We start from the raw sequence: 15,533 nt of genomic DNA, 5'->3' as shown, positions 1-15,533 counted from the left end.
AGAATAATCAATTACGCAGTTGTGTGCCAACTGAACAAAAATCCTTCCACATTACATTAAATGCAGACGTAATGAACAGATGAAAATCAATTTATTCCGGAATCAAACATTCGCGACGCGTAAGAAATCAATCTGTTTACTTGGAGTCAGGCTTTTTGCCTTGCTTTTTGTCTTTATCTTGGTTTCGCAAAGCGTCGACGGCAGATTGTACAGCATCACTTGAAGGATCAACACCTGGAAGCGTTTCTAGGACACTCTGAAGAAATTCGGGATCTTTCATAACTTCATCGTAATCATCACTAGCCGCAGCTGCTGGCGTAGGTTCAACTTCCATAGCTTCGGTTTCCGTTTTAACTGGTCCCTCTGAATTTTATATTAAATTATTAGTCTACATAACACAACAACATATCGCCTTACAAAAAAACTTACGAGCTTCTGCCATGGACATTTGCATTGCATATGCAATTTGTTCCTCTTCAGTCATTGTTGCGAAATCGGGATAAACGGGTGCTGCAGGGGCGGCACTGGCTACAGTTGTATTGACACTTGGTTGATCCATAGACATAGCCAACGCACGCTCGAGCATAGCATCTTCGTTGGAAGCAGGGGCACCGCCAATAGCGGTAGCTGCAGCGGGCTCTGTAGCCGGCGGATTTCCCGAACGACGGGCTTCGTCCTCTTGACGCTGACGTTGCTCCTCCATCGACACTCGTAACGCCTTTATTAGAAAATAATTTTAAAATGAAATAAGAAACGATTTAAATAGTGATAACACTTACAAGAGCTAATTCAGGATCTTCGTTAGGATCAACAAATTCAAAACCTCCAGCCCCCATTCCAACCGCTCCTGTACCATCTTCTCCTTGAATGACTGGTGAGGAAATCAGCGCATCGGCAAGATGGGGCCCTTACAAATTAAACAAAAACAACAAATTTATACTGTAAAAATATATACATCCTTTAAAAGGATTTATAAAATTACCGGGCGGAATGGTTACTAAATGACTGCCAGTGCCATCTTTGCCATTAAGAGTATTGATAAAACTAGCCAGCACTTCAGTTCCTCCATTCTAATAAAATCCAAAATCATATAAGTAATTACCAAAATAGTTATTTAAAAAACAAGAAAAAACTCACTTCCTCCCCAAAGCAAATGATATCAACATTTACTTTTTCTTTCTTCAGTTTTCTGGCCAATTTGTTCAATTCCTTTTCATCGAAATTCAGGGGGGAACCTATGAAAACTACAATTCTAGTGCGATGATTTTTTCCTTGCCGATGTTTAAGAGCAAGCTATTAGACAGGTAAATTAATATTAGATAACTCATGAACAAAATAATTCAAAATAAATATTACATGGGCAATTCTAACTCCTGTTAAGAGATTGATTGAGCCTTCTGGCTGCACTTGATGAAGCTTTGATAGTATACGCCCAGCATCCGTAGTCAATGTTGCCAGTACCTTGGTGCTGAAATTTAGTGAGGCAAAACATCAGTTAGAGAACAAATTGTTGTACAACTTAGCGAAATGCATACTTGGCCAATGTCAGTAGACCAACATTATTTTCTGGGTTAGATCTTGTTTTTGAATGACAAACCATATTAACGGCATCTTGCTGGGCTTGAAGTCGGCTAGGAATGAAATCTCCATTTCGCATGAACTCGCTGTTATCCACACTAAAATTTAAAAATGCCGCATTAACTCAGAAAATTGCAAATCAACAAGCCTAATATTCACTCCTCAAGTAGAGCAAATAGATAATCCAAAACAAAAAAATCACTCCCATAATATGGAATGATATGACCCTTAACTATTACTTTCCCAATTTTCCAATTTAAGATAAGATAGAAACCGGATTTATTTACCAGATCATAGTACTTTCGAGCACCATTTTTGCTATCTCGATGAAAAAAGTTGTTCAGTCGATGTAAATTTGTGACAATTCATGCGGGGTTGCCAGGAAACCAAAGAAAACGAATTTATCGCGATTCTGAATTTCTCGAGTTTTGGTTGGTCCGTTCCTCGTTACTTCTGTTCCAGTCTGATCTACTAATCCTTTTTGAGGACGATTAACATTTTCAGCCTAATTTTTCTTTCAGAATTTTTACTTCTCTTGGAGAAGAATTTAATTTATAACTATTTGTAGTTCTTGTACTTGTTAACTAGTTGGATGCCGTGACGGACAACGACGGTTTCTTTTGTAATTAATTATTCATTTACGCACTAGATACAGAAACAGAACTGAATTTATGAGCAAGTTGAAATAAAACAGACACCTAGTTTCAAATCAGAAACTTCAATAGTAAATTAATTTGTTAATCTAACAAAATCTGTTAGCTCCTACTTGGGTTTTTTTCTGGATTTAAATTTGCAGTTATTTAAAATTACCAGTTCACCAATTTAGACCTTACACAAATTTATACGTTTTATTTATCACCTATTTGCGCTTCCATACGCGGTAGCACAATTCACTTACGTTTGGATATAAAGGAAGCGGTAAATGACGACAAAACCAATTTGTTTCAAAGGATCAATATTCAAATCACATTTCACAATTTATTCATTTTACAATATCTAGGTAGTTAATGATGATGAGCACATGTTTACACAAACTTAGGATGGGAATATGAAAAAGGAAAACTCAAGTTCATAATTACAAATATATAGATACAAGGATGTCTTCATAAATTTAGTTGTTCCTGGCAGGTGTAGAAGCAGGATTGTCGCTGAAAATGCAAATTTCAATCTGTAGAGATAATTAAGTTAAGGAATGTTTATGTATGAATGGCGCATAGATAAAAATATTCAGTAAAATTATGTTAAATTAAAATTATGTGAAATTAAGGATTACCAATGTATCTACGCAAAGGCACTACATCTTACGATTTTAGGTTTTTTACCATTTGATTTAATACGATTGATACTAGATATTTTGCTATAATTTTTAAATGTGCTACTTAAGAATAAAACATAAAACCTAGTAGCAATTAACTAAGTTTTTTTAAAAGGATACAACTCTGAGTCCTCGTTCAACAGGGTCAATAATCAGTAGTCCTCTAGGTACATAAACTCTTTCATTTTGTTCAATGATAAATTTGGCCACCTTCTTCAAACACTGTAAAAAAAAAAGGAGATGTAAGTCAAAATCTAGATATGTAGATTCTTACCGGACTTGCCTTCTCAAAATGAGTATCACTACAACAGTATAGCAAGTATGCAGTCAAGCATGCGAAACATCCCTCACAGCATGAGCTACAACTCATTTTTTCTGCTTCTGCATATACCTCATTAAGAGTATTAAGAGTATACTCAAATTTTTCCCTTTCAATCTAAAACAAATGAATATAGTATTAGAAAAATTAAAATGATTTGATAATGATAATAACTGTGTATAAATAATTCTGGCATGAGTGCACAATCCAACACGCACACACACCGATTATTTATTTTGAGTGCTATTCAACCCTGAACATTAAAAAAAATGAAAAACATAAATTTTCTTACCTTCCCTTCCAGTTCTGAGGGAAATTTGGGCTGAAATCGAACTTGAGTTCCTTCACTATAGTCCCTTTGAATAAAAACTTTCTGTGTCGGCGGTGATGGTGCTCCTCTGGCTGAGAAGTCATCAGTTGGGGTCGTTTGTTTCTATCCGTACAAATAAATAAAATGAACAGTTTCGTAACGACACCACGGTTGAGTAAGAAATACCTTTTTTGACGCCATTACAGTGGTTTTTTTAAGAAATAAAGGTCTCTAGAAGGGAAAGGTAAAAGCCATTCACTCCTTAATCTGTCAAATTGGAAAAACCTTATTAGGTACACAGTGATAGTTACTACTCACTAGGTGGCCTTTCCACTCTGAATCTTTTGCCAGGAATAGCAAAATATGGAGGATTGGCTCTAGAGCTCATTTTCACCGCTTGGGGAATGCAGTTAGCACTAAGCATACAAGAAACTTTGCCACATTGGTAGATTCAGACGATACTTTCGACTTCTTGGCATTGCTCGATTCTTCTCGTCTTTGCTTCTCAATTTCGAAAAAGAAACATCTACTTTCGCACGTGTTTGATTTTTCTTGAACACAACAACCGAATAAAGATTTCCCATGGATGATGAATCGGAAACCTACCGAATGTGGAGAGTTCGGAAGACTATCATGCAGGTAATATCGAATAACGGGCGGTAAATCAAGTTATATTTTCCTGAAGCTGACGTCTCTTTTTCAGCTTTGCCACGATAGAGGGTATTTAGTTACTCAAGATGAGTTGGATCAAACTTTGGAACAATTTAAAATTCAGTTTGGAGATAAACCAAGGCAAGTATCTTATCACAAAAACTAAAACTGCTTGGAAACTTATTAAAGTTTTCTACAGTGAACGGAAGCCAGCTCGCAGTGATCTTATTGTTTTGGTTGCACACAATGATGACCCTACTGACCAAATGTTTGTTTTTTTCCCTGATGAGCCTAAAATTGGAATCAAAACCATCAAAACTTACTGCCAGCGAATGCAAGAGGAAAATATAACAAGGGCCATCATTGTTGTACAATCAGGCATGACACCATCTGCTAAACAAGTACACTAAATGATTAAGTCAATATATAGATACTTTATTAAAATATATTCTCAATCTATTTAGTCCTTAACGGATATGGCACCAAAATATATCTTGGAATATTTCACTGAGTCTGAACTCCTTATCAACATTACTGAGCATGAATTAGTCCCAGAACATGTTGTTCTCACTCCAGAGGAAAAACAAGAACTTCTAGGTCGTTATAAACTGAAAGAAAATCAACTGATGCGAATTCAAATGGGGGACCCCGTTGCGCGGTATTTTGGACTTAAAAGAGGACAGGTATCTACAAAGGAGGGGAGTGAAATATTTAGATCATATATTATAATAAATTTACTTAACAGGTTGTGAAAATCGTTCGACCTAGTGAAACTGCAGGGCGCTACATTTCCTATCGTCTTGTCTGTTGATATCCGCATTTGAAGTACCACTAAGTTTTTGGTCGAAATTTTGAGCCTTCCTCTTTTGATGTGCTGATCGTCATAAAATAAAATGTTTTGAAAAGCCATGTTGCGTGTAAGTCTACTATTATGTCATTTTTTGCTAACTAATGTCAGCTATATTCCATCTATCGGAGTGCTGTTATTGATTTCTTGCGGGGAAAGCATATCAATCATCCACTGGAGTATTTCGACTTGTAAAGAAGGTTGGAAGCGTCATATAATGCTGGATAAGTCATAAAATTTGATTAAAAATGAATAATATATATTTTCATTAAATATAGTGATACCAAATATTTTAAAATGATCTCGATCAATAATACATTTACGTAAACCTTGGAAAACGTTTAGATTAACATCAATAATAAGTTGATAGCATTCACTTACGGGAATTTTCTTTACAAACCATAGGTGATGCCTTCTAAGACTTCAGTCCGCTCACGGGAAAAGAGATCATAATCTTTTACTGAAAAAATCTTTAGATCATTCTTGCTTACGAAGAATAATCCAATAGACACCTAAATGAAAAATTACCAACGTTTTAAACTAACTAAATATAAACAGGGACTAAATATAATAAAACAGTTTTCTTCGTAGATTTTACACCATGGCAGAGTTAGCTTAAACATTTAATGGATTGTAGAAACGTGTGCCAGTAATAAGCCCGGTAAAATTTCCATACTCAGAAAACGTCGAGACTTCGGAAGATTGAAGCAGAACAATGAGATAAGTAACCATAAGGGAAAGCAAAGCCAAAAGAATTGACGGCCGTATGGGATAGAGTCCCAGAGGAGAAGCTACAATTCCATCGTCTTGAACACGAACAAGAAAAGCAGTGAAAAACTGCCGCTCGTCGGGTTTCAATCGGAACCATGTTATAGCAAGAAACCGACAAATGTTCGATTGAAGATGTTCACCAGCAGCATACAACCTACTACAAAGCAGAATCGTAGTAATGAAGCGGAGAATTGTGGCAACAGCATTCATTCCATTGACAAGCAGCAAAAGCCATGACATTCCTCGATACCTACGACAAAATAATGAAATAATATTTTTTTTTTAAGACATTGTTAACATACATATCTACTACTTACCATCGCAAGATACTAAAGACGTTAGAACTAGCCACAAAAAACATAGCTCCATGATTGAGAAGAAGCATTGATCCGAATCTGGAGTTACTTTCATTGATCAATTTACGAATAGCTTCGTAATAGAGCCATCCTTTTTGCCATATCACTTGATTGCTATCCTGAGATCCTTTGACGGCAGACGGATGACTGTTAAAGTTGGTTTCATCCACTTCTAAATTCTTGCAGTTGTTCTCTATAGTTTGAGAATCAAGGACATTTTGCGGCTCTTTAAAAAATTCGCTGGTTTTCTTCAACGCAAGAGCGAGATGAAAATAGATCATTGATGGCACAAGATCCGAAGCAGCGGAAAGATTCCAGGCGTAGAAGAGCGACACACCAAACAAAGCGCAGGTGAGATACAAGTTGTTAGTGTGCAAGGGGATGGCTGCCAATGGTTCGTACGTAGACGGCAAAAAAGGTAGAATGGGAAAGTCTAAGATGAGTACCATGACCATCGCTACGGAAGTACACACCCTGCAAAAAACAAAAAAACAATTACTTTTTATATCAAACTGAAAATGTTGTTAGTTATAAATACGAACGTTAACAAGTAGATGATATACATGCGTGGTCGTGTTTGTCTCTCAGTAACGTGGCCATTGCTTTCGGAATACATCGTGTGGATATCTTGCCAGTTCTCAAAGAATTTTAGAAGTTTTGGTCTCTGGAAGATGTAAAAAGCTTGGGCCCCCATGGCAAGTGGGAAAGATGTTATCCATATAATGTTTGGAATAACTTCGCCTATATTTTTCATTTTCACGATCACAGTAACAAATTGGATAAACTCAAAGACGGACATCGCTAGTAGCAACAGGAAGATAGCTAAACAAGTGATTTGCTGAAGAATCCTAACCAAAACTGTGGATATTCGTGGATTTTGCATCCCTTCTCCATAAGGGACGAAGGTTGAAGCTCCTGTAAATGAGATGAATCTAAACAAAAACATTACATCTTGATAGACCGGAATATTTGGTTTCGAATGAACCATCGTCTAAGAAATACTGCAAAAAGCCCAGCTCCGAATGTAAGACGCTGACAAGCTTCTAGGACAGAAACTGACCATGAACTGGATGACGGCTCGTATTTATCGAGTGCTAAGGTACATCAAACTGAGCGCCAGGTTATTGAAACATGGAACACCATAAACGGTTACCATAACGACTGAATGGCAATAATTTCTTCCTGTGTGTGCACTGCACCAATAGGTCGTTATAGGTTATCCCTTCCACAGAAGAAAACATATATCAACGTGAAATGGGAACATATATCATTAACAAAACCACTTACCGTTGCCTAGAGATAGCAACTTTGTTTGCAATACTGATGGCTTTTTGACCAAACTATTTTTTTTTCTGTCGTATCAAAAAAGATACACACAAATCGCTTCTCCATAAGACGCAGCCATATAGCAAACAAGCCAGCAAATCAATTTTCTTTGAAATCTCTCGGATGTTTTAGAATAAGAAAGGAGACTGCGCATATTGGAAGCCCCTAGCACTATAGTGAAATACCAATAAAATCCTACTTTAGAAATGCCCAGGAAGTCTTATTCAGCTGCCTTGTAAATGAAAAAAAAAATTAAGAACAATCCATTAAGTGATTGCGTTAAATGATGTGATCTTATATCATTTAATGCAACGCAGTGGTACGCCTTACTAGAGAAAACAAAGCAATCCACTTACCGGTCAATGACCTCGCACGCGCGTCACTCTCGAGGAAAACTCTGTGGTACAGCATTGGGCCGAGCGTAGAAATGTAGACCAAAATACCTTTTGATTTGATTAATACCTTCCACGAAACCACGACAGATTTTTCAAATACTTGAATGTAGATTAGTCATACATACAATGAATGGAGATTAGTTCCAAGGGATTTCCATTATTGAAGAACCAAATATTTTGTCTGGGAAAGACAATGTATTTGCTATTCAAGAAATACAGTTCGAAAAACTTCTGTGTGAAAATTCAAGCTCAAGACAAAATGCGGAAGGTTAAATTTTGCCAACACGGCTGAGAGAAGAATAGAAAAAAGGTGGAGCGCACTGTAACATACATACCATCAAGTGGACAAACATACGAAACGAAAGCTTACTTAATTTGATTCAAGGTGGAAATAAAAGAATCGAGGTTGTACTCGTTTTCGTAATTTTCTTCGCTCCACAACTCGGGTAAAGATTCCAATGCCACACGGAAGCCAGCCGGAAGACCGGAGGCATTTTCCGGCTCATTAGTCGAAGACCGTTTATTACTCTTGGACGATTTGCCATCATCCAGTGTGAAAATATCAAGTAACTAAAAAGGTGTAAAAATGGATTTAGAGGCAAAAGGCAATATATCAACAAAATCGGGTGTCGCTTCATTACCTGTTCCGTTCCCATTGACTGAAGACTCGCATTTTCCGTGCTGATGATGGTATTAGCGGTCTGTAATTTGAACTTCTGCAATCTATAGAAAACATACCAAAGAGTATGTTACTCCAATAATTAGAAAAATAAAGCAGTGTTCACTTACCCCATGATTTTTTCTTCAAGAGTTCCTCTGGTGATGAGACGGTAGACGTTGACCACTTTCTTTTGACCGATTCTGTGCGCACGATCCATGGCTTGGAGATCCTTCATAGGATTCCAGTCGTGTTCGACAAAAATTACTGTGTCGGCTCCTGTGAGATTAAGACCTAACCCACCGACTTGAGTAGTCAGTAGAAGTACATCGATGGAAGGATCTTCGTTGAAACGTTTGACTACTCCTTGTCGGGCACCTAAAATAGTGAACAATCGCTCAATTAAAACATCTTGCAGAGAAAAATGAAAACCTTATTAATTTTACCGGCAACAATGCTTCCGTCTAGACGAAGGTAAGACACAGTTTTCATGTGAGTTTTAAGTAAGTCGTTCTCAATTATGTCAATCATGGACCGGAGTTGACAGAAAATCAGCGCTCTGTGAATGGAAACCACACTGCCACCCGTGTCGGAAGAATCTATAGATCCGTTTGCAGTATCCAAACCAATGCCACAGTCAAGCAACAGTTGTTTCAAAGCCAATAATTTGCTAGCGTGTTGCAAATCAGAGAGATTGCTTTTTTGATCCTTAAGATGCTGCTGGAAAGCTTCAAACTGTGGGTGTTGGGGTGTTAGAACAAGCTTGGGATGGTTGCAAACTTTGCGAAGGTATTGCAGCGCCTGAGAATTATCAAAGTAATTAATAAAAAATTACAAAGTACTTAAGAAGGGTAGAACCATACCTGGAAAATATGCGCGTGTGCAGGGGAGGAAGCTGAGGCCTGACTGGTCTGATTGAGTTCTGCATGTTTCTTTGAGAAATCTTCATATAGTTTTACTTGCAATGGACTTAAATCGCAGTAGTAATCTTGAGTAATTTTGGGAGGGAGATCCTTGAGTACGTCTTCTTTCATTCGTCTGAGAAGGAACGGTAGTGTCTGGCGATGCAGTGATTCCATGGCTAGCACTCCATTCTCTTGTTCTTTCGAAGACGCTTTAGCATCGCGACTAGCCAAGATCGGTTTACTATAACGAGCCTAATTTCCCAAAAAATAAAAAATTTGAAAAATCGTTCTATAACGCAAATAAATACAATAAACAAACCTGAAACTGTTTTTCACTTCCAAGGAAACCAGGAATCAAGAAGTCAAAGAGAGACCAAAGTTCGAGTACATTGTTCTGGATTGGTGTACCCGATAGTATCAATCGATGATTCGCAATCAATTGTTTGATGGCCTTTGACAATTTGGTTTTCCCGTTCTTTATGACGTGGCCTTCATCTAAAACGCAGAAATTCCAACGTACAGAACTGAAAAAGTCCAAGTCGTTTCGGACAATGTCATAAGAAGCGATGATGAGATTATGATGAACTGCTCTACTGCGGAGACGCATTCTTTCAGATGGGGGACCGGTGTAGTGCAGCGGATTCAAAATGTCAGCTGAAACAAACTTCTCCACCTCGTCCATCCAATGGCCCGTTAGAGTAGGAGGGCAAATTACAATTGAAGGTAAACTCGCCGATGATGGGTTTTGAGTGAGTTCAAAGTCAGCCTTCCGTTGATGGTGATCAGAAGCAATGATGCAAATCGTTTGGAGAGTCTTGCCGAGTCCCATGTCGTCGCAAAGAATGCCATGTAACCCATATTTGTTTAGGAAAGCTAACCAATTCACACCATCCTGTTGGTAGGAGCGCAGCTCTGCATTTATGGTGATAGGAATCTAATTTGCAAAGTTTTTTATTAAAAATCAAACAACCTGAAGAAATCATATTGAGTAACTGTACCTTATAGTTCTCCAGTTTTTTGGGGTCAAATAATTGTTCGAGAAAGCGACGTTGTTGTACTTTCTTTTCTGCCAACTCTGGACTGAGAGCTGGTGGATCCGGAACGCCTCCTTCAAGAGGCATAAGTCTAATCAAAGTAGCAAATGATTGAGTTGCCACCAATCTGACGGACTGGTTAGTATCGCTCATTCGGCCGAGAACAGGAATGACCAAGAGGACGATGAAAGGAATTATGTTCATGCCCATTTGTTCAACCAAACAGGCCACGGCTTCGATTGCTCCCTCTCGCATTCGTTCACGATCAATCGCTCCAAGCATAGGTATAACTTTCTCAACCACAACTGTGAGAACACGGTCGCCATCAACGGCTCCAAGAGCAGCTAGTCCTCGACTTGCCATATGTCGCACTGCCCTTAACTGATGTTCTAAAAGATCACAAAATGTTGGCAGCAATTCCAAAATTTGAGCATGTAGGGAAGAATGAAGGGAAGACGCTATGACTTCTAGGATCTGCAAGCACTGGATTAAATCTTCCGCTTTCAAGATTCTAAAAAAAAAAAAAAAATACAAGAGAAATATTAGATCGAGATGGTGCCATGCTAAAAGAAAATCAACAAATACCCGACAGCATCGTTTTCAGAATGACTTTCAATAGTTTGAATGCTCATTATGGAGTCCCAAAGATATGGCACTTTCTTTGTCATATCTGGACCGAAGTAGGAAGCCAAAGACTTTAATGCGTGTGCAGCTCCTCGTCGTTGAATTTCTATGGCACGGGTGCCAGCTGGGTCACTATCCACTTGGGTTCGTTTTCCTCCGGCAGTTTTCTCAGCTAATCGCTGCTGTTGCATCAACATTAAGATTCCGTCCAAATCATCTGGACTTACTTTTGGCGTCAGTTCGGTATCAGCACAAAGGAAAATGCAAATGTTCTTCAAAATTTTGACATTGGGACTGGGGGTTCGTGCCTGGCAGAGTTCTAATAAGCGCGCCAATGTTTGCGCGGAAGATTTCTGTAGCTGTTCATTTTCCTCCATTTTGATTGAATCCATCAAAGGCTTAACGACGGGATTTACTGTGTTAACAGGTAGAACTCGGAAGCCAACCACGGCTCGCGCTAATGCCGATTGAGTAGTGTTGTTTAGATTACTTTGATCGATCGACACCTGAAAACAACATTTGGTTGTTATTAAACATTGCGGAATTCATTCATTTAAGAGGATCTAACCTGAAGGCTGCCACTCGCCAACGATTTTCTTCTGTCTTCCAGCATTTCAGTTATTTTACTCTTAAGTTTGGAGCTAGTTAAGAGTTGAGTTGCGATTGGGCCAGCTAGTGATTGGATTTGTTCTATCGGTAAGAAATTAGCGTTGGCAGAGGGGAATACAGATTCTATGTCCACTTTATAATGCTACAGAAAAAGATAACATTAGACTTAATTAAACAAAATTAGTGATTTCGTTAATAAAACTATTACCCTAAGCGTTGCGATGAAGTCTTTGGTGTCGTGCAGCAGTCGAGCATAAGCGACGCCAATCTCATCGTAATACACGGTTTCAGTCAAAGTTACGTGAAGACGTTCTATCAAAACACTTGGCGGAGAAATTTCCGTACACCTTTCACCCCAATCAGCCATAACCATTGCAACCGCTGTACGCTGGATGGCCGAACGGCTGTTCAAATGAACTAGTAATAGTTTTGCGTAGCATTCAACTGGCGACTCCATGTCAGCTGAATAAGTCAACCCAGGCATTACCTGAACGAGGTATTTGCTGAGAAAGCCCAACATAGAAGCAGCCAAACAACGCGCTCGGATTACTGCCTTTTCACGTTGAAGTGGATTCTCATAAACATGGTCTGTTCCTGCGATGAAGTATTTTGTTTCGACTGGAGCTACTTCTCCAAGAGGTCCGCTGGTGCTCCGACGGCGACTTTCAATTGGTTCTTTACGAACGGGTGGAAATATTAGAATCGTTGGGTCAAAAGGCAGACGTGAAGGCTGCATCATCATGCAAAGCCAAGGGGCCACGCAAGGGCAAGCAGCGGGAAGCAACACCTGAAGCGGAAGTCGTCTTATGAGCAGACCCCATAGCTCCTCAATGTGGTTGATGGTTTCTTGCTGGTGTTCAAGCATCGCACGCTGGAAAATATGGCGGAGGAGATCAGAAGCTAACCCATCCATCCATTCAGCAGTATGGGTTGGAATCAGTAATGTCTCTAGTGTCTTTAAAGTGGAACGTCGGACCTACAGAATCGAGAAAAAACATTAAAATTAAAAGTACATCAATTTAAATTTCATACAATATACATACTTTGGAAGAGGAGTGAGAAAGAAATGGCCATAATCTTGGAACTAAATCAACTAAAGGCAGATGCTGCAAACATGGGACTGTTTCCGAGCGGGCCATTAACGATGACAGAAGAGTGAGAATGCAGCTTGTCGATGCTGTCAACTCATCAAGTTCAAGTAGAGAGTCCCACAGCGTTTTGAGCAAATTGCCTATCTCATTCAGGTGCAAAAGATTGACTAGAGGGTCAGCCAGAGGTACCAAGGCCGCTGCAGCCACAGCGCTGACATCGTCGACTTCATCTTCGAGGCCTCGAAAGAGGCTGGGATACACCAACGGTAAGAGCTGTTGAGATAGATCCTGTCGAGCCGCCATCAAATATTTCAAGCCCAAAAGGCCGCCATGCCGTGTCTCCCATTCAGTTTGCTGAAGTAACTGAAGCAGAACAGCAACGACCGATTCAACCTGCTGAGGTTCCATCAACTTGGCTAACGAACCAAGTGCCTGTGCTGTTGTTTCCCGAACGGGCGCAATAACTTGGTCCGATATGAAGTCGCCAAAACGATCTAATGCCAAGACGCACAAGAGACGCAGAGCTGTATCTTCAAGCCAATTGCCATGAGCTACTTTCATTTCGGACATCGTCTGATGAACAGTTCGTCCTGCGCCACGACCATGTAGTTGAATTACTTCACGCAAAGCTGTACCCCCTCCATGCCGAACCTGATTTAAAATTTAAAAAATGGATTTAAGTTCTTTTATGTTATTTAAACATTATTTACCTCCCAACTAGGACTAAGAAGCTTAGTCACTAGAAGATCACAGAAGCTTTCAAAAGGCCAGTTTTGAGCAGTATCCGGCCATGTTCCAGCAGGATCGGGCACGCTTTCCACTATAATTTCTTCCTCCCTTTCTTTCTTAATTTTTTTACTACTAGAGGCTCCGTCAGATGGGCTCCCGTCGATTGACTTTTGTTTTCCTCCCTGTCGTGCTTTTCGTTTTGCTCTGTTTGCTTCTCTAGAACTGAGTTGCTTATTCAATCTTTCAGCTTCGTCATCTATTGGTGTGGCAGGTGAGATGTCTGAAACATTAACAGTTGGTTCTTGCTGTCCAGTTAAATCTTCAGCAGAGACAATTTCTCCAGTATCAATGCCTAATTTGGCTGCCAGCTCAAGACCAAGGCTGTCATTTAGTGCTTTACGCTGACGAGCTAACCTTTCTTTGGGATCAGCTGATGAAAAGTCATCATCATCAAATTCTTTGCCCTCTGATGCTGTTAAAAAATGACGGTTTGCTAAAACTGTGCCAATACTAAATGTGTTAAATTTCAGCTGGCTAAGTTTTCCACTTGGCAAGTTGGTGTCATTCTCACTTTTGACAATGAGTGGAAGAGGGTCCCATTGGGGAACATGAGAAATCACAGAATTAATGGCTTGAGAGGCAGCAATTCGAGTATCCCAAGAAGGACTCTTCAGATGTACAAATATTTTCTTGAGTAACAGAGGTAGCTCATGAGGATGTAAACGTTGAACTTCACCCAATTGTTGGGCAGCAGCTTTTCTAGTGACAGAAGATGATCCTGTATCTAGCAGTAGGAAAAGCCTGTCCAATCTAATTTCACAGAAACAAACAATAATAACATACCATCATGCTACAGTTATATTTGTTTTACCTTGTTTCCATTTTGCATCAGATCTTAGTAGCTTCTTTGGAATGATTAACAGTCACATAATGACATGACTCTATAACGAGAAACGATTAAAAAGTGAAGCAGATGTTTGATGTTATGAGACTTCCATCCAATGCACAAGTCCAATCTCGTTATAATTATACGGAGTTGTCAGTATCAAATTTTCTAAATTTCCAATTTATGGGGAAGCCAAAATTCCCCTTCAGCCTGGATCGAAAGCTGAAAACAATCCCAAGCAATAAATACGATAAACATAGATCTTTTTCGATCTATTAATATGGCGTCTCTGCCCTTGTTTTATGTGTGCTCTCATCTCCGAGTTTCAATTTATACTAAGCGGGTACGACTAGGACGGGAAGGGAGACTAGCAATTCCAACTGCAGCTAAATAATAATTAAGGCCAGTAACACGTTCCCCATTTTCCATTAAATTTCCATTTTGAGCCTTAAACAATGACATCTACCGGGATCTGTATAGTCTGTCGCCAAAATTGCTCAATTGGCATAAGAGACTACGCCCGGCGTATGTTCTCTGGCGTATTATTAGCTAAAACAATCGCTGTTTCTCTCAGGTTTCACGTGTCGTAAATGAGAAACCTAAAAGGAGTCAAGTGTATAATGGTGGTTGTTTCTAATAATTTTTTTTAGTTGAATATTTTATTTACGGTATATCACTATCATTATCAATAAAAGAATGATTTATTGACTAAGCTCCTTATGACTATTCTTCATTATTAGAATCTCCGTGGCTGGATTATATAACGTCTTTAATTAACACTAATCAGCATCACACATGAATTAACAAAGGTGTACACAACGAATATGGGATATGAACTATTAAGCTATTTTAAAAAGGCGATTAATCATAAAGTGCGGGAGCTGGATATTGCATATAAAACAAGATATTTACTATGAAGACGATTGTAATAAAACATTACATGTGTGGGGTTGTTCGGTAAGTTTATTGGAGGTCCTACCTTCTATATTTTATGTCGCGGTTTATTTCAACACGATTCGTTTCTTGCAGGTTTCTAAGTCCTGTCTGAACTCGGCAGTCGGTTCTTGAACACTCAAGGGTTGCTTATATATAAACACACGTCATATGTATACGTTGCTCCAGCTGGTCA

At 39.1% G+C, this 15,533-nt stretch overlaps 5 protein-coding genes across 8 annotated transcripts; 1 reads left to right on the top strand and 4 right to left on the bottom strand.

Moving 5' to 3' along the window:
* Positions 1-72: 72 nt before the first annotated feature.
* Positions 73-1,994, bottom strand: LOC124338534 (26S proteasome non-ATPase regulatory subunit 4-like). The gene is made up of 8 exons (XM_046792627.1): positions 1,866-1,994; positions 1,536-1,676; positions 1,357-1,468; positions 1,138-1,293; positions 983-1,070; positions 780-907; positions 430-718; positions 73-363 (listed from the first exon to the last, which is right to left on the bottom strand). Exons 1-8 carry the CDS (start codon positions 1,889-1,891, stop codon positions 137-139), a joined length of 1,167 nt encoding a protein of 388 aa, XP_046648583.1. The 5' UTR covers positions 1,892-1,994; the 3' UTR covers positions 73-136.
* A 542-nt stretch (positions 1,995-2,536) lies between these two features.
* On the bottom strand, positions 2,537-3,866 carry LOC124338538 (golgin subfamily A member 7-like). Its single transcript, XM_046792632.1, has 5 exons — positions 3,709-3,866; positions 3,505-3,645; positions 3,177-3,329; positions 3,014-3,115; positions 2,537-2,746 (listed from the first exon to the last, which is right to left on the bottom strand). The coding sequence occupies exons 1-5, from the start codon at positions 3,721-3,723 to the stop codon at positions 2,690-2,692; spliced, it is 468 nt and encodes a 155-aa protein (XP_046648588.1). The 5' UTR covers positions 3,724-3,866; the 3' UTR covers positions 2,537-2,689.
* A 64-nt stretch (positions 3,867-3,930) lies between these two features.
* On the top strand, positions 3,931-5,082 carry LOC124338536 (DNA-directed RNA polymerases I, II, and III subunit RPABC1). Its single transcript, XM_046792629.1, has 5 exons — positions 3,931-4,161; positions 4,226-4,314; positions 4,373-4,574; positions 4,638-4,856; positions 4,919-5,082. The coding sequence occupies exons 1-5, from the start codon at positions 4,105-4,107 to the stop codon at positions 4,982-4,984; spliced, it is 633 nt and encodes a 210-aa protein (XP_046648585.1). The 5' UTR covers positions 3,931-4,104; the 3' UTR covers positions 4,985-5,082.
* Positions 5,083-5,257: 175 nt separating this feature from the next.
* Positions 5,258-7,932, bottom strand: LOC124338532. Of its 3 annotated transcripts, XM_046792625.1 has the most exons (5): positions 7,830-7,932; positions 7,435-7,644; positions 6,690-7,369; positions 6,109-6,621; positions 5,258-6,041 (listed from the first exon to the last, which is right to left on the bottom strand). In XM_046792625.1, exons 3-5 carry the CDS (start codon positions 7,133-7,135, stop codon positions 5,636-5,638), a joined length of 1,365 nt encoding a protein of 454 aa, XP_046648581.1. In that variant the 5' UTR covers positions 7,136-7,369; positions 7,435-7,644; positions 7,830-7,932; the 3' UTR covers positions 5,258-5,635. The 3 variants fall into 3 exon arrangements, with proteins under 3 accessions (XP_046648581.1, XP_046648580.1, XP_046648582.1); XM_046792624.1 differs by having other exon boundaries at positions 7,435-7,932; XM_046792626.1 differs by having other exon boundaries at positions 6,711-7,369; positions 7,435-7,932.
* Positions 7,933-7,980: 48 nt separating this feature from the next.
* LOC124338460 (TATA-binding protein-associated factor 172-like) lies at positions 7,981-15,498 on the bottom strand. Of its 2 annotated transcripts, XM_046792538.1 has the most exons (14): positions 15,384-15,498; positions 14,390-14,459; positions 13,500-14,328; positions 12,742-13,440; positions 11,907-12,674; positions 11,658-11,840; positions 11,051-11,595; positions 10,430-10,976; positions 9,751-10,365; positions 9,390-9,683; positions 8,973-9,327; positions 8,658-8,904; positions 8,510-8,591; positions 7,981-8,438 (listed from the first exon to the last, which is right to left on the bottom strand). In XM_046792538.1, the coding sequence occupies exons 2-14, from the start codon at positions 14,398-14,400 to the stop codon at positions 8,235-8,237; spliced, it is 5,379 nt and encodes a 1,792-aa protein (XP_046648494.1). In that variant the 5' UTR covers positions 14,401-14,459; positions 15,384-15,498; the 3' UTR covers positions 7,981-8,234. The 2 variants fall into 2 exon arrangements, with proteins under 2 accessions (XP_046648494.1, XP_046648493.1); XM_046792537.1 differs by lacking the exon at positions 15,384-15,498 and having other exon boundaries at positions 14,390-14,740.
* Positions 15,499-15,533: the final 35 nt, after the last annotated feature.

This window comes from Daphnia pulicaria, chromosome 4 (assembly GCF_021234035.1).
Source record: "Daphnia pulicaria isolate SC F1-1A chromosome 4, SC_F0-13Bv2, whole genome shotgun sequence".
NCBI classification, from domain to species: domain Eukaryota; kingdom Metazoa; phylum Arthropoda; class Branchiopoda; order Diplostraca; family Daphniidae; genus Daphnia; species Daphnia pulicaria.
Note: the sequence above shows the minus strand (reverse complement) of the source record. Positions and strands in the feature narration are given on the sequence as shown.